This window comes from Oncorhynchus keta, chromosome 10, assembly GCF_023373465.1.
Source record: "Oncorhynchus keta strain PuntledgeMale-10-30-2019 chromosome 10, Oket_V2, whole genome shotgun sequence".
Lineage (NCBI taxonomy): Eukaryota > Metazoa > Chordata > Actinopteri > Salmoniformes > Salmonidae > Oncorhynchus > Oncorhynchus keta.
Window position 1 is genome coordinate 42,015,930 of NC_068430.1, and position 17,613 is coordinate 42,033,542.

Genomic DNA, 17,613 nt, shown 5'->3' on the forward strand with positions numbered 1-17,613 from the left:
TGTGTGCCAAGTGGAAAAACAACTGGCCCCGTCTCAAAGTAACACTCTTTGGTAGAAGATTTAACACCTACAAAAATAAAACAAACACGTAATGTGCAATGTGACTTTACTCGCAAAGGGAAAACCTTTCAATCTCGAGGGAGCAGAAACGCAACGAGATTAAACACTCAATGACTTAAGAAGGGTTCGTATTGGGAGGTTGTCTCATCCTCCTTCATGTGATGAGCTGGTATGACCACAGCTGTTGGCCCTGTTGTGTGGAACAATAATCTCTTGGAACCCTCCACCTTACTTTACTTCAAGCTCATTGGCTTTTTACCCATTTTATTTCTTTATAACAATTTAGGACTTGCAAGGCTACTGCAACCGTATACCAATGACATTTCAAGATGTCACGGCTAAATGAGGATATTCTGTTGTGCCAGTGAACGTTTAAAAAGGAAAGAGTAAGAACCAGAGATTGACCTAACCTTGAGTCGAGTATGTTCTGTGCACTACTTGAAACAAAGCTTGAGTGTTAAAAATGCTTGACAAAAAACCTTTCACACCTCATTTGACATTTTGTAGAGATGTCATCATAGATTGAGTCAATGTTTTTACTGCACACCACAAAGCACATATTTACATATCTTGTAAAAACATATAAAATAAGATTTATATATATACTCTATATGCTACAATATTTAATGTCAACACCAATTAAATAAATCATTCAAAACAATGACAGCCACTGACGCCCATGGTTATATGTGAGATGAATCATGGGATATTTCATGAAGCAGTCACACGTCAACTAGCAGTCTAGAGGTTACTGCCAAACAAAGCCAAAATACATGGCCAATGAGATCAAGTAGTAATCTCCTGAGGGCACTCGTCCCTCTATATAAGATGCGACACCACTCCTATCGGGACAGACAGGGACCCAGCTAAGGTAAGTCATGCTCCAGCACAGATGCTACCTCAGTTTAGTCGTGCTTCGCTCATAGATAACAAGCACATTTAAATGAAACGTTCCGATTATTTATTTGATTATAATCTTAATATCTTAATTATTAGAGTCTCTCTATATTGCATTATCTGATTTAATATTATACATTTTAAAATGTAGAGGAAGCTGTAAAATACTAAATCAATGTTTTGTCTTTTTAGGTATTCTGTTCAACGGCTGCCAGAGACCTACCTGCACTGTTGGTGTCTAACAAGGTAAAAACATTTTACTTTGCAAGCATTACATGTAGTTGTAAAATGTTACATTTTTGTGTTATCACATATACAGTACCAAGAATGTTAATTATTAGTTACTAATTTTGCTAAGGTCCTGTCATTACAATTTAATAATTGTTGTGTGTACCTTCAGTTACCTTCAGTTTGTGTATCTGCAGTTCAAATCAAATCAAATTGTATTGGTCATATACACGTGTTTAGCAGATGTTATTGCGGGTGTAGCGAAATGCTTGTGCTTCTAGTTCCGACAGTGCAGCAATATCTAACAAGTAATATCTAACAATCTCACAACATATACCCAATATATACAAATCTAAGCAAAGGAATGGAATTAAGAATGCATAAATATTTGGACGAGCAATGTCAGAGCGGCATCTACTAAAATACAGTAGAATAGTTTAGAGTACAGTATATGCATATGAGATGAGTAATGCAAGATATGTAAACATTATTAAAGTGACTAGTGTTCCATTTAATAAAGTGGCAAATGATTTCAAGTCCGTTAAGACGTTAATAATGAGGAAGATTCCAACTCTCTAAAGGCATCATCTGTAACACCTTGTTCAATGATCATTTCAACTAATGTACCCACCACAGGAGGCTGCTGAAGGGAGGACGGCTCATAATAATGACCGGAACGGAGCGAATAGAATGGCATCAAACACATGGAAACCAGCTTTTTGATGTATTTGATACCATTCCACAATTCCTCTCCAGTCATTACCACAAGCCCATCCTCCCAAATGAAGGTGCCACCAACCCAGTGATTCTCTGTGAAAAGCCTATAACTTATGCCGCATGAGCTTAGTACAACTGACGTAACCTATCATAAGTAAAAAATCTAAAGTCGTATTTCTCCATTGTTTATATTTTGTAGGTATCTGAGTCTTTGTTAACAACAATGCATTACATTCTAATAGTAAAGAGCCACCATGGGGGACTCAGAGATGCAGTGCTTTGGCGCGGCGGCCATCTACCTCCGCAAGCCGGAAAGGGAGAGGATCACGGCCCAGGCCGCTCCCTTTGATGCCAAATCAGCTTTCTTTGTGGTTGAGCCCAAAGAGATGTACCTCAAAGGGGTTCTCCAGAGTAGAGAGGGTGGCAAAGCCACTGTCAAAACACTGTGTAACAAAGTAAGTGATATAATGTATCTCCATCTCAGCACTCTAATAAAAATGGATTAGTACACATAAGGTAAGTAACATTTTAGATTAATAATTCATCTCTTTTATGTGTATTTTCTTGGCACAGACCATCACTGTAAAAGAGGATGATATCCACCCCATGAACCCTCCAAAGTACGATAAAATTGAGGACATGGCCATGATGACCCACCTCAATGAGGCCACGGTGTTGTATAACCTCAAAGAGCGTTACGCAGCATGGATGATCTACGTGAGCTTAAATGAAAGATAATCTAGCGGTCAAGACATGAATCAATGGAGAGTTGAAATGTTAACAAACATTATTCCCCTCTATTACAGACCTACTCTGGGCTGTTCTGTGTCACTGTGAACCCCTACAAGTGGCTCCCAGTGTACGACCAGTCGGTTGTGAATGCTTACAGAGGCAAAAAGAGAATTGAGGCCCCACCCCACATCTTCTCTATCTCTGATAATGCCTATCAGCACATGCTCACTGGTATGCTCACTTACTGGTGCAATTTAAATGAACTGAAACAGAGAAGGCCTCTTTATTGTCTCATCAACATAGGCTAATCTTTGATATTTTTCCCTCTTGCAGATCGTGAAAACCAGTCAATCCTCATTACGTAAGCACCTGTGTCTGTGCAGCCTAATGACCGTATCAACTTCATTGAGTCTTTAGTCTTCAGTCATTTTGAACAGAAAACAACTGTGTAAAGTGTTTATTTTGAGTGTTTCCTCCCCGTAGCGGAGAATCCGGTGCAGGAAAGACTGTGAACACCAAACGTGTCATCCAGTACTTTGCGACAATCGCAGTGGCTGGAGGCAAGAAGGAGCAAGCAGCAGCTGCTGCTTCTGGGAAAATAAAGGTGAGACACATTATTGTATATACTGTGCAAATACAGTATGTCAAGATTAAAGTATGTTGATTTTAGGCAGAGGCATCATGCTATTGTTATTTTTTTGTGTGGGTACTGATGACCAAATTTGCTATATTTTAAATGTATTATTCAGAAAATAAATAATATTGTTTAGGTCTATATTTGTTTCAGTACAAATGCAGAAAACTGAAAAGTAGTGCGCTTCCTTATTCATTAAAAAATGTATATTTTAAGGATATTTTGACACTTTATTTAGTGTTGGTATCTGAAACGAAAGTGCCATACAGGCAGGTGGGAGATGTAGTGGGAAGGGTGGATGCAGGGATTAAACCCCTGGCTCCAGTGGGGAGCTTTGTACACTTACGGCTCTCCACAACGCCCATCAGTTTCAAAGGCCATGGCCCAATCCAAAATGGATCACGAAACCCTACGCATTTTGACAGGAGTAATCCATATGGTAATCGCGTCATTTTGCGCTCTCATAGGCCAGGTCTCACCATGTCGCTTATTGCATCTCAGATCTACATAATTGCGTTCTAGGGTCTAGGGCACAGGAAAAAGAGAATTGAGGCCCCACCCCACATCTTCTCTATCTCTGATAATGCCTATCAGCACATGCTCACTGGTATGCTCACTTACTGGTGCAATTTAAATGAACTGAAACAGAGAAGGCCTCTTTATTGTCTCATCAACATAGGCTAATCTTTGATATTTTTGGTGGCACCTTAAATAAAGTCTAGTTATTTGTTACATTTGACTGTGTAAAACCTAGCAGTACTACTTATTTCTCTAAGAGATGGATTTAGAGCATTTAGCAAAGAAAAAACGTATTTGTCTCTATGAAATGAAACCATCAAGTGATAGATTTTTATTTATTATTTTATTGTATTTTCTCCCCCTTTTTCTCCCCAATTTCGTGATAACCAATTGCGACCCAATTACGATCTTGTCTCATCGCCGAGGCGAAGGTCGAGTCATGCGTCCTCCGAAACATGATCCGCCAAACCGCGCTTCTTAACACCCGCCTGCTTAACCCGGAAGCCAGCTGTACCAATGTGTCGGAGGAAACACCTTCGACTGACGACCAAAGTCATCCTGCAGGTGCCAGGCCCACCACAAGGAGTCGCTAGAGCGTGATGAGCCAAGTAAAGCCCCTCTGGCCAAAACCCTCCCCTAACCCGGACGAAGCTGGGGAAATTGTGGGCTGCCCTACGGGAGTCCCGGGCATGGCCGGTTGTGACACAGCCTGGGATCGAACCCGAGTCTGTAGTGACGCCATGGCATGGGGTTTTTCAATGACAGACATGACCGCTGCGCCACCCGGGATGCCCAAGTGATGGATTTTACACAAATACATATCATTGAACAACCCCATGTCATGATTAGATCTTTAATAATTTCTTTAAACAATAAAATCGAATTTACCAATGTTTCTGAAAATGTATATATTGTATAGAATTTTGGAATGAAACTCTTCATTTATAAAGTTTGCTGTATCATGTCATCTCTAGGGCTCGCTGGAGGATCAAATCATTGCAGCTAACCCTCTGCTGGAGGCTTATGGTAATGCCAAGACTGTGAGGAATGACAACTCCTCCCGTTTTGTAAGTAATGTTAAAATGCCGCTTCACATTACTTGCTGCCTGTTAAAAACTTGAAGAACTACTTACAATGTCTCGACTGTTCAGGGTAAATTCATCAGAATCCATTTTGGAACTACCGGAAAGCTGGCTTCAGCCGATATTGAAACTTGTAAGTATCTTCATTTTTTTCATACTTTTTATTTACATCTAAAAAATGTATGTTATACAACACACTCTTAATCATGCTATACTTGAACTACAGATCTGCTGGAGAAGTCTAGAGTGACATTCCAGCTGTCTGCTGAGAGAAGCTACCACATCTTCTATCAGCTCATGACTGGACACCAGCCACAATTGCTGGGTGAGAGAAATATGAAATATGACATGGGATTCATAATGCCGATAGGGCTACATAATGCCAATAGGGCTACATAAAAGCCTGTTAAACTCTGAGAAGTTGTTCTGGTCTCTGTACTGGGTCTGGTGAGTTTGGGGGTTACCCCCAAATAGGGTACACCCTGATGGTCATTGCAAAGCAATACATTTCCTTCTCCATCCACATTACCTTGTATGCATCCTCCACATGCACCCTTGACAGTGGTGTAAAGTACTTAAGTAAAAAATACTAGTAGTTATTTGGGGTATCTGTACTTTACTTTACTGTTTATATTTTTGACAACTTTTACTTTTACTTCACAACATTCCCAAAGACAATTATTTACATTTTACTCCATACATTTTTCATGACACCCAAAAGTACTCATTACATTTTTTATGCTTGGCAGGACAGGAAAATTGTGCAATTCACGCACTAATAAAGAGAACATCCCTGGTAATCTCTATTGCCACTGATCTGGCGGACAAACGGACTCACAAAACAAATCACATCAAATCAAATCAAATCAAATTGTATTTGTCACATACACATGGTTAGCAGATGTTAATGCGAGTGTAGCGAAATGCTTGTGCTTCTAGTTCCGACAATGCAGTGATAACCAACAAGTAATCTAACGAACAATTCCAAAACTACTGTCTTATAAACACAAATTCGTTGCTTGTAAAATATGTCTGAGTGTTGGAGTGTGCCCCTGGCTATCCATAAAGTAAAAATATTTGCTTAAGATAAGGAATTTGAGATGATTTATACTTTTGATACTTAAGTATATTTAAAGCCAAATACTTTTAGACTTTTACTCAATTAGTATTTTACTGGGTCACTTTTACTTGAGTCATTTTCTATTATTTTACTCAAGTATGACATGAGTATGACATAAGTCTGAGTATACTTGTTCCACCACTGACCGTTGATCTAGTTCACTCATTTATAATAGGAAAAGTGATTGGGAAAATAAGTTTGAAGTTTCTTCACCTGTCTGTGTCTTGTTTATTTTTTTTAAGTATCACTTCAAAGGCCTGATTTCTTGGGTCATTGTAAGATGTCAGGCTTGAAAATCTGTTCAGCCATTTTGGCACTGTGACTCACTACCCAAACCAACCAAACAGTGGCCAAGATACGTCATATCATTTCTTGCTCCCATCTAGTGGACGAACTGGGAATCAGACAGGGGGTATATTTACACACTGGATAGATAGACACTTCAGCTTTCTCCTCATAAATTATGTATATTAAGATCGTTACAAGGAGTGGACCAAGGCGCAGCATATGTAGAGTTCCACATATTTTAATGAAAAAAGTGAAACTTAAACAAATACAAAACAATAAAGAATAAACTAACCGTGACGACAATTCAGTGCTAACAGGCAACTAAACATAAACAATATCCCATAAACCACAGGTGGGAAAAATGCTACTTAATTATGATCCCCAATTAGAGACAAAGGTAACCAGCTACCTCTAATTGGGAATCATACAAATCACCAACATAGAGTATCAAAACTAGAACCCCACATAGAAAATATAATACAGGTTTTATATGGTCAGGACGTGACAGTATATCATTCCTCTAAGACGAAAAAGGATTCCTGTGAGACGAAAGATTACTTTGTCCTGCGTTTTTAAAATGTCTGTGTTCCTATGGAAATTTGAGCATGTTTGAAGTGACAACATTAAGTAAAAGATCTGACTTTTTAATAAAAATTAAATATAAAATATATCCTTTTGGAACAGTAATTGGTGACATATTTTATGTCAAACCTAGACTTTCAAATATTTTATTCCCCAACATTGAACAAAATATATCTTGGGCTCTGTAATAGTCACATTGTTTCTGACACCTTTATCAGAATCCCACAGTTCTTAAGACTTATGGTTTTGTAACCAAAATGTACTGTATGAGGGGTAGTATACAATATTATGTGTCATTTAGAAAATGCCACCAAAGAGTGGCAGAGTTGAACAGGTTAATAACGTCACTGTTAAACATGTGTTTATATTCCAGATGCTCTTCTGATCACCACCAACCCCTACGACTATCCCATGCTCAGTCAGGGTGAAATCACCGTCAAGAGTATCTGTGATGTGGACGAGTTCATTGCCACTGACGCAAGTCAAAATGACATATGTTATTTCATGCCATAATTGTTTGTTCTTACCATAATGAATCATATTTTGATAGTATTTTGATTGATGTTGCACAGAATCGTGTCTTTCTTTCTGGAAGTGTTCTCGAAAGAAGTGATGTGTAGTGTTCTTCCAGGATAAGAGGGAAATCAACTTGCTTTTCAAGGAAGTCCATTTTGTGTAAACATAGCCCACCTCTACTTTAAATCACAGGAGGCCATTGACATTTTGGGCTTCACTGCTGATGAGAAGATTGGCATCTTCAAGCTGACTGGTTCTGTGATGCATCATGGGGCAATGAAGTTCAAGCAGAAGCAGCGTGAGGAGCAGGCCGAGCCTGATGGCACAGAAGGTAAAATCAGGAATCTCTGGCGTTGTCAAACTGGTGTACATTACATGCATGAAATCAAATCAATATTTACTCAACCTGGTGATTGAAATATCTGATCTTTGTAAAAAAAAAAAAGAGTACCATTTTACCTTCCATCTTAGTGGCTGATAAAATCTCCTACCTCATGGGCCTGAACTCCGCTGACTTGCTCAAAGCTCTGTGCTACCCCAGAGTGAAGGTCGGGAATGAGATGGTGACCAAGGGGCAGACTGTACCACAGGTTGGCAACTCAGTTATGGCCCTCTGTAAATCAGTCTATGAGAAAATGTTCTTGTGGATGGTCGTCCGTATCAATGAGATGTTAGACACAAAGCAGGCCAGACAATTCTTCATTGGTGTGCTGGACATCGCTGGATTTGAGATCTTTGATGTGAGTGGTAATCAAATCGCTTTTCCTTCCAATTTACACTAACTAGCTGACTTAAATCACTACCCTAAATATTTTTCTTTTCTTCAGTACAACAGCTTGGAGCAGCTTTGCATCAACTTCACCAATGAGAAACTGCAACAGTTTTTCAACCACCACATGTTCGTACTGGAACAAGAGGAGTACAAGAAAGAAGGAATTGAATGGGCGTTCATTGACTTTGGTATGGACTTGGCTGCCTGCATTGAGCTTATTGAGAAGGTATGCATAATAACATTTTTTTAAATCAATATTTTACTGTAAAAAAGCCTGGTCTCTATTAAAATTATTCTGTTCTCAACAGCCAATGGGCATCTTCTCCATCCTTGAAGAGGAGTGCATGTTCCCCAAAGCTTCTGACACTACCTTCAAGACCAAGCTGAATGAACAGCATCTTGGCAAAACTGCCGCCTTCCAAAAGCCAAAGCCTACCAAAGGAAAGGAGGCAGGGAAGGAAGCCCACTTTGCCCTTGTGCACTATGCTGGTATTGTAGAATACAGTATCACAGGCTGGCTGGACAAGAACAAGGACCCCCTGAACGACTCTGTTGTGCAACTCTACCAGAAGTCTACAGTCAAACTGCTGGCTTATCTCTATGTAACTCCAGCAGCCGATGGTAGTGTTCACTGTTCACACAGAGTTTTTACAAATATTTACATAAAGCCTAGTTATGGCATTACTTCAGTAAATACTAACACATTTTGCATCCCTGTAATGCTGGAATGTATCTTTTGAATATACAAATAGAGGCTGCAAGCAAGAAGGGTGGCGCCAAGAAGAAGGGTGGCTCCTTCCAGACAGTGTCTGCTCTGTTCAGGGTGTGTGTTAATCAAAAATTGAGAGGATATTCCTTTATGATGGGAGAGGGGAAATATTATAATTGTATTCATATCATAATATGTTTAAGGTGTGCGTGGATCTGAAATAGCTTTTGTTCAAAATGTTTGAGATTCAACAATTGAGTTTGGAGTTTGCAAGGGAAATGTTTATTGTTGGTTTAAATATGTTTCAACTTTCAGGAAAACTTGGGCAAGCTGATGACCAACTTGAGGAGCACTCATCCGCACTTTGTGCGCTGTTTGATTCCCAATGAATCAAAGACACCAGGTAAGTGCTAAACATCTGGAAATGGTTTTTAACCCTGTGAAGAAGTTTTATGAAAATAAACGAGTAAAACATTACATTTGTCTACAAGGTCTGATGGAAAACTTCCTGGTCATCCACCAGCTGAGGTGTAATGGTGTACTGGAAGGTATAAGAATCTGCAGAAAGGGCTTCCCCAGCCGAATCCAATATGGTGACTTCAAGCAGAGGTAATTACACAGTACTCTTGAAAAGTCAGCCATCGTCAGTGGTTGCAGATATTGTGGCATCCAACACCACTGTGTGGATACTGCGTGGTATTGATCGATGAAGTTGAACTATCTCTTCTTTCAGATACAAAGTATTGAATGCCAAAGTCATCCCTGAGGGACAGTTCATGGACAACAAGAAGGCTTCAGAGAAGCTCTTGGGGTCCATTGATGTGGACCACACTCAGTACAAGTTTGGGCACACCAAGGTAAAACATTGTTCCTCTTACTAATCTCTGGTTGACAGACTACATAACATAAATGGTATTGTAATGTTAACGTCTGTCAAAAGACTGTGGCATCCAACTACTAACGAGCAACGGTACTTCCGGTACTTTAGTTTTCCATCACTGGAAAGTGGGGGCAGAGATTTGAAGCAATAATTTTAAGCAATGATTTCAAATGGAACGTTTTCTTAATGGGGGGGGGGGCTTTGGCTTAGAGTTTCCATTTAGTGAGGTGGAGACTGTTTCTCTCATTAGTATCTTTTCTCATATACTGTACATCTTCCCCCAGAACCTAATCGAGCATGTGACGCAGTTACATAATATTTTAGTTCTGGGTTTCCGAAATTACTCCTTTAAAAGGTGTTAAAATGCTCTTTGAACCGCTGAGTTTAGAATACTTTTCTAATAAACACTAAATTGCAGGTGTTCTTCAAAGCTGGTCTGTTGGGTACTCTGGAAGAGATGCGAGATGAGAAACTGGCTTCTCTGGTGACCATGACTCAGGCCCTGTGCAGAGGTTTCCTCATGAGGAGGGAGTATATGAAGATGATCGAGAGGAGGTAAAGGCTTTGCTGGAAAGAAGTGTCTATCCATCCTCATTGGTTTACACAGTTGTTGCGTTTATAATTGACTTGATCCAACTATATTTTTATTTGTTTGGATTTTGACAGAGAGTCTACTTTCGCCATCCAATACAACATCCGCTCCTTCATGAACGTCAAAACCTGGCCATGGATGAAGCTGTACTTCAAGATCAAGCCTCTTCTAAAGAGTGCTGAAACTGAGAAGGAGATGGCCCAAATGAAGGAGACCTTTGAAAAAACAAAGGAGGATCTGACAAAGGCATTGTCCAAGAAGAAAGAGCTTGAAGAGAAGATGGTTGCTATACTGAATGAAAGAAATGCCTTGGCGTTACAAGTAGCATCTGTAAGTAGCATCTGCAACTGAAGGAGTGGATTAGTACAATGCGCATCGACCCTTGTTTATATTTGAGAGTATAACTGTGGAACAAATAATAAAATATCATATAATCATAACTCTAGGAAGGTGAGAGCCTCAATGATGCCGAGGAAAGGTGTGAGGGACTCATTAAGAGTAAGATCCAGCTTGAAGCCAAACTCAAAGAGACAACTGAAAGGCTGGAGGATGAGGAGGAGCTCAATGCTGAGGTGACTGCCAAGAAAAGGAAACTGGAGGACGAGTGCTCTGAGCTAAAGAAAGACATTGATGACTTGGAGCTCACCTTGGCCAAAGTAGAGAAGGAGAAACATGCCACCGAAAACAAGGTTATCTATTTTTCAATACAACCTTTGTGCATCTCTATAGATACAGGCAACCATGTTAATGAAGCATTACATGATTCTACTTAGGTTAAAAACCTAGTGGAGGAGATGGCCTCCCAAGATGAAACCATTGCCAAGTTGACCAAGGAGAAGAAAGCCCTCCAAGAGGCGCATCAGCAAGTCCTTGATGATCTCCAGGCTGAGGAAGACAAAGTCAACACTCTGACCAAAGCCAAGACCAAGCTTGAACAGCAAGTGGATGATGTGAGCAAAAAAACAAACTGAATTGAGGGAGTAAAAAGAGGTTATAACTAGTAGTACATTATCCGTATGCACATGTAGATGGAACCACAGTACAATAATGCCTTCTCTCTGTTAAAACAGCTGGAAGGATCTCTGGAGCAAGAGAAGAAAGTCCGCATGGACCTTGAGAGAGCCAAAAGGAAGCTTGAAGGAGATCTGAAACTGTCCCAGGAATCCGTAATGGATCTGGAAAATGACAGGCAGCAGTCAGAGGAGAAGATTAAGAAGTAAGTTGCTGACCAATAATAAAGCAAGCTCGTATATTTTACCAAAATTACTTCAACTTCATCTCCATTCCCTGTTCTTGTGTTCAACTGTACATAGGAAGGACTTTGAGTTAAGCCAGTTTCTTAACAAGGTTGAGGATGAACAGACACTTGGTCTTCAGCTCCAGAAGAAGATCAAGGAGCTCCAGGTTGATTCAAGATGTAGAACTTAACTAAAGTGATTCAAATCTATAAGAATGAATATTTTCAAGTTGGCTTTGCAAGGCCTGAATATATACGACCATGTATTTCAGGCTCGGGTTGAGGAGCTGGAGGAGGAGATTGAGGCTGAACGTGCTGCTCGGGCCAAGGTTGAGAAGCAGAGGTCTGATCTCTCCAGGGAACTTGAGGAGATCAGTGAGAGGCTTGAAGAAGCTGGAGGTGCAACATCTGTCCAGATTGAGATGAGCAAGAAGCGTGAGGCTGAGTTCCAGAAGCTGCGTCGTGATCTTGAAGAATCCACCCTGCAGCATGAGGCCACGGCTGCTGCACTCCGTAGGAAGCAGGCCGACACTGTGGCAGAACTGGGAGAACAAATAGACAACCTCCAGCGTGTCAAGCAGAAGCTGGAGAAGGAGAAGAGCGAATTCAAAATGGAGATTGATGACCTCTCCAGCAACCTGGAGTCTGTTTCCAAATCAAAGGTAAAAACAACAGGTTTATATTGAAGTCAAAGAACAAGTCGTGATCAAATAACTCTAAAACTGTACTTGTTTCAGGGAAACTATGAGAAAATGTGCCGCTCTCTTGAGGATCAAATGAGTGAGCTCAAATCCAAGAACGATGAACATGTGCGCCAATTGAATGACATAGGTGTGCTAAGGGCAAGACTGCTGACAGAGAATGGTTAGTGTGCAAAGAAACACTACTTACCCAAACAAACATCATCAATATATCTGCTAGAAACATATTTCCTACATTGTATCTTCAATCAGGTGAATACGGGCGTCAGCTGGAGGAAAAAGAAGCTCTGGTTTCCCAGTTGACCAGGGGCAAGCAAGCTTTCACACAGCAGGTTGAGGAACTCAAGAGGCACATCGAGGAAGAAGTGAAAGTAGGATGAATCACTTAATAGGTTTGCAAAGAAATGCATCAAATGTGTACAAATCATTTTGAACAATTTCTAAAGAAAGGTTTCTTTCTCTACAAATCAACCGAAAGTCCAAGAATGCCTTGGCCCATTCTGTTCAATCAGCCCGCCATGACTGTGACCTGCTCAGGGAGCAGTATGAAGAGGAGCAGGAGGCCAAAGTTGAGCTGCAGCGTGGATTGTCCAAGGCCAACGGCGAGGTGGCTCAGTGGAGAACCAAATATGAGACTGATGCCATTCAGCGCACTGAGGAGCTTGAGGATGCCAAGTAATTAAAGACATTGAACATGTTCATAATGACCAAAATACATACAATGGCAAACATCAGAGAAAAACAAACATGTTTCTATACCTTTACAGGAAAAAGCTTGCACAGCGTCTGCAAGACGCACAAGAGACAATTGAGGCAACAAACTCCAAGTGTGCTTCTCTGGAGAAGACCAAGCAGAGACTCCTGGGTGAAGTGGAGGATCTCATGATTGATGTGGAGCGAGCTAATGCTTCAGCTGCCCAGCTTGACAAGAAGCAGAGGAACTTTGACAAGGTACCATGAAAGACAAGATGGCAAGGAAAAATGAATGAAATCCACCGATTCAGTCACTAATTTATTCATGAACCTGTTAATGACACTTCCAGGTTCTGGCAGAGTGGAAGCAGAAGTATGAGGAGGGCCAGGCAGAGCTAGAGGGGTCTCTGAAAGAGGCCCGCTCTCTCAGCACCGAGCTGTTCAAGATGAAGAACTCCTATGAAGAATGTTTGGACCACCTGGAGACACTGAAGAGGGAGAACAAGAACCTGCAACGTATGTTCCAAACATTCTAAATCAAACTTAAAGTAACTGTCCAGTGAACATCCCATAAGCTGGCCAATCAGCAGTCAACTCACATTAATATGTTTAATGACCGGTATATACCCACACCATTCTGTTATTGGGGTATGCCCACATCATTCTAACACAGATAAGCTGTCATTTAACATACTTAATTAAAACAAATTGAAAGGAAATCTATTTCACTCATGTTGTAATTAATTATAGGTCAAATTTAATAGAAATCTGGGAACACTTTAATGTCTACATGCAATAAAACAATACATGCAGTTTAACATTTTCTTTAAATATTCCAATTAGAGTAAATAGTCTTTAAGCAATCTAATTGACCATCTTGTGTAATAACCACTATTTCCATGTTTCTCAAAGAGGAAATCGCTGACCTGACTGAACATATTGGTGAGTCTGGAAAGACCATCCATGAGCTGGAGAAGGGAAAGAAGACAGTGGAGCTTGAGAAGTCAGAATTTCAGACGGCCCTGGAGGAAGCAGAGGTAAAAGAAAATACAGATAAGATGCCCCTTTTAAAAAGGGGAAGGGGAAGTAGGTACAATATATTCTGTTGTCTATTACTCATCTATAACTTAATTGCGATTTTGATACATTTTAAGGCTACGCTGGAGCATGAGGAATCCAAGATTCTCCATGTTCAGCTAGAGCTAACCCAGGTTAAAAGTGAAGTTGACAGGAAGCTGGCAGAGAAGGATGAGGAGACAGAGCAGATCAAGAGGAACAGCCAGAGGATGATGGACTCCATGCAGAGCACTCTGGACACTGAGATCAGGAGCAGGAATGATGCCCTGAGAATCAAAAAGAAGATGGAGGGAGACCTCAATGAGATGGAGATTCAGTTGAGCCATGCCAACCGCCAGGCTGCTGAAAGCCAAAAACAGCTGAGGAACATCCAGGGAGCACTCAAGGTATGGATTTTAAACATCTACTTGACTCGGGAAGGCTGTGAAACAAATATGATATCATTGAGTTTTCTTCCTTTGACCTCAGGATGCCCAATTGCACCTTGATGATGCTGTCCGCGCCTCAGATGATATGAAGGAGCAAGTAGCCATAGTGGAGCGTAGGAATAACTTGATGCTGGCTGAGATTGAAGAACTGAGGGCTGCCCTGGAGCAGACAGAGAGAGGCCGCAAAGTGGCCGAACAGGAGCTGGTTGATGCCAGTGAGCGTGTTGGACTGCTGCATTCTCAGAATACCAGCCTTATAAACACCAAGAAGAAGCTGGAAGTTGACCTTACTCAGATCCAAGGTGAAATGGAAGACACTGTCCAGGAAGCAAGAAATGCAGATGAGAAGGCCAAGAAGGCTATTACTGATGTGAGTCCTTATAGCATATAATATAAATCTTAAACTCTTACAGCAAAATGTAAATGCCGATAAGTAACATCTCTATCCATTTCTACATGAAATGCCATGGTGGCAGGCTGCCATGATGGCTGAGGAGCTGAAGAAGGAACAGGACACCAGCTCTCACCTGGAGAGGATGAAGAAGAACCTGGAGGTCACAGTGAAGGACCTGCAGCACCGTCTGGATGAGGCTGAGAATCTGGCCATGAAGGGCGGAAAGAAGCAACTCCAGAAACTGGAGGCTAGGGTAAACTCTAACTACATCATCTTAATGAAAACATTCACACTGACTACTAATGACTCCACCAATGACAAAGGAAATACACTGTAATAACTTGGTTATAATCAAATGATTTCATTCCAGGTCCGTGAATTGGAGAGTGAAGTTGATGTTGAACAGAGACGTTCAGCTGATGCTATTAAAGGTGTTCGCAAATACGAGAGGAGAGTCAAGGAGCTCAGCTACCAGGTACTTTCAACATCTGATGAGAAGTACTCTGTAAAGAGTCATCTTGACCCCGAAGCCATAATCGTCCTTTAATTTATACAGACTGAGGAGGATAAGAAGAATGCGAACAGGCTCCAGGATCTGGTGGACAAGCTGCAGCTGAAAGTGAAAGCCTACAAGAGACAGTCTGAGGAGGCTGTAAGTAAATTGAATTCGTATTATCGTAGAAATACCATAAAACGGCATAGTTTCAACTATGAATTCTAGATTTACTTTGGTAACATTTACTTCACTTTACCTATGGCCTGCGGATATAACGCTCCATAACTTAACTTGTAAGCAGGTTTGAGACTTTATAATGTCTTATAATAAGGCTTACAGTATATATGTTACATTTGACCAGTTGGTTTGTCTTACAGGAGGAGCAGTCAAACACTCACCTGTCCAGGTACAGGAAGGTACAGCATGAGCTGGAGGAAGCTCAAGAGCGTGCCGACATCGCTGAGTCACAGGTCAGCAAGATGAGAGCCAAGAACCGTGAAATTGGCGGCAAGGTACGATCAACCGTTTATTAATAGGTCATTTTGTTGCCATTCAACAAATATGGCTGAGATTAGGAATTAGATTCATGTGATTCATTTCTAATTATTGTTCCCTAAATGTTTCTTTTAGTCCAAGGATACAATGGAGTGATCAGCTTTGGAGGAATGGAGGAAACGAGACATTCACAAGCAACCATACAATATGAATTTCTTGTGAAATGTTTACATACTGTAACTAGTAGGCCTACCCTATGTGTGAACAATGGCACATTGGGTGTGAACACTGCATGCAGCAGTCAATAAAAATAGCTTGTTATCATCCCTCCTGTGTGTTTCGTTCTCAGTTACAAGTCATACAGTGCATTCGGAAAGTATTCAGATCCCTTGACTTTTTCCACATTTTGACAAAGTGAAAAATGGTTTTTAGACATTTTTTTCAAATGTATTTAAAATAGAAAACAGAAATACCTTATTTACATAATATTCAGAACCTTTGCTATGAGACTCGAAATTGAGCTCAGGCGCATCCTTTTTCCATTGATCATCCTTGAGATGTTTGTACAACTTGATTGGGGTCCACCTGTGGTAAATTCAATTGATTGGACATGATTTGGAAAGGCACAACCATGTCTATATAAGGTCTCACAGTTGACAGTGCATGTCAGAGTAAAAACCAAGCCATGAGCTCGAAGGAATTATCCATAGACCCCCGAGACAGGATTGTGTCAAGGTCTGGGGAAGGGTACCAAAAAATGTCTACAGCTCTGAAGGTTCCCAAAAACACAGTGGCCTCCATCTTTCTTAAATGGAGGAAGTTTGGAACCACCAAGACTCTTCCTAGAGCTGGCCGCCTGGCCAAACTAAGATAAGGGCCTTGGTCAGGGAGGTGACCAAGATCCCGATGGTCACTGACAGAGCTCCAGACTTCCTCTGTGAAGATGGGAGAACCTTCTAGAAGGTGTAAGAGGAAAAATACGTATTTACCTGATCAATTTGATATTAATGGTTAACAATAAATATTTAACTGATAGTAAGACATTTCTGTCCTACTAGTGTCTGTGTTTATATGGTCTCCACTGAAGTTCCCTGCAGCTAATCTGGGCATATTGTCACTAGAGATGGCTTGAGCTGACAAATTAATTAAAGACTGCATTACATAGACAAGAATACGTTTTACTAGAGATAGTTTAGGAGTAGAAAAACCCCTAATTGTCTCAAAATCATCCTTGCAACTGGGAAACTAAGTTAAGATAACAGCCCCGTGCAGATAACGACAGGATGAACCCAGAGTGGCTTATTATGCTCCTTGGTCTGCATGGGAGGGGTTGAACCAACCATGACTAAGCATTGTTATTGTCAGCTATATACAGTTGAAGTCGAAAGTTTAAATACACGTAGGTTGGAGTATTAAAACTTGCTTTTCAACCACTCCACAAATGTATTGTTAACAAACTATAGTTTTGGCATGTCGGTTAGGACATCTACTTTGTGCATGACACAAATAATTGTTCCAAAAATTGTTTACACGAAGAGTATTTCACTTATAATTCACTGTATCACAATTCCAGTGGGTCAGATGTTTACATACACTAAGTTGACTGAGCCTTAAAACAGCTTGGAACATTCCAGAAAATGATGTCATGGCTTTAGAAGCTTCTGATAGGCTAATTGACATCATTTGAGTCAATTGGAGGTATACTGTACCTGTGGATGTATTTCAAGGCTTCAAATTCAGCGCCTCTTTGCTTGACATCACAGG

General features: G+C 40.7%; 1 protein-coding gene across 1 annotated transcript; it reads left to right on the forward strand.

The window, feature by feature from the left end:
• Positions 1 to 915: 915 nt before the first annotated feature.
• On the forward strand, positions 916 to 16,175 carry LOC118388759 (myosin heavy chain, fast skeletal muscle-like). Its single transcript, XM_052527053.1, has 39 exons — positions 916 to 931; positions 1,150 to 1,203; positions 2,145 to 2,357; positions 2,476 to 2,619; positions 2,709 to 2,865; positions 2,968 to 2,995; positions 3,118 to 3,238; positions 4,762 to 4,854; positions 4,939 to 5,002; positions 5,096 to 5,194; positions 7,233 to 7,336; positions 7,568 to 7,706; positions 7,847 to 8,115; positions 8,203 to 8,373; positions 8,456 to 8,768; positions 8,900 to 8,970; positions 9,172 to 9,259; positions 9,348 to 9,465; positions 9,590 to 9,713; positions 10,155 to 10,291; positions 10,403 to 10,658; positions 10,775 to 11,017; positions 11,102 to 11,278; positions 11,399 to 11,544; positions 11,642 to 11,732; positions 11,838 to 12,227; positions 12,303 to 12,429; positions 12,519 to 12,637; positions 12,745 to 12,941; positions 13,034 to 13,217; positions 13,310 to 13,475; positions 13,872 to 13,996; positions 14,114 to 14,422; positions 14,505 to 14,834; positions 14,941 to 15,111; positions 15,229 to 15,333; positions 15,415 to 15,510; positions 15,732 to 15,866; positions 15,985 to 16,175. Exons 3-39 carry the CDS (start codon positions 2,157 to 2,159, stop codon positions 16,003 to 16,005), a joined length of 5,829 nt encoding a protein of 1,942 aa, XP_052383013.1. The 5' UTR covers positions 916 to 931; positions 1,150 to 1,203; positions 2,145 to 2,156; the 3' UTR covers positions 16,006 to 16,175.
• Positions 16,176 to 17,613: the final 1,438 nt, after the last annotated feature.

Coding starts and splice junctions, on each gene's coding strand:
- LOC118388759 (XM_052527053.1), top strand. CDS start 2,157: ATGGGGGACTCAGAGATGCAGTGCTTTGGCGCGGCGGCCATCTACCTC. Junction 12,228..12,302: donor AGTCTGTTTCCAAATCAAAG/GTAAAAACAACA, acceptor TACTTGTTTCAG/GGAAACTATGAGAAAATGTG. Junction 15,511..15,731: donor AGAGACAGTCTGAGGAGGCT/GTAAGTAAATTG, acceptor TTTGTCTTACAG/GAGGAGCAGTCAAACACTCA.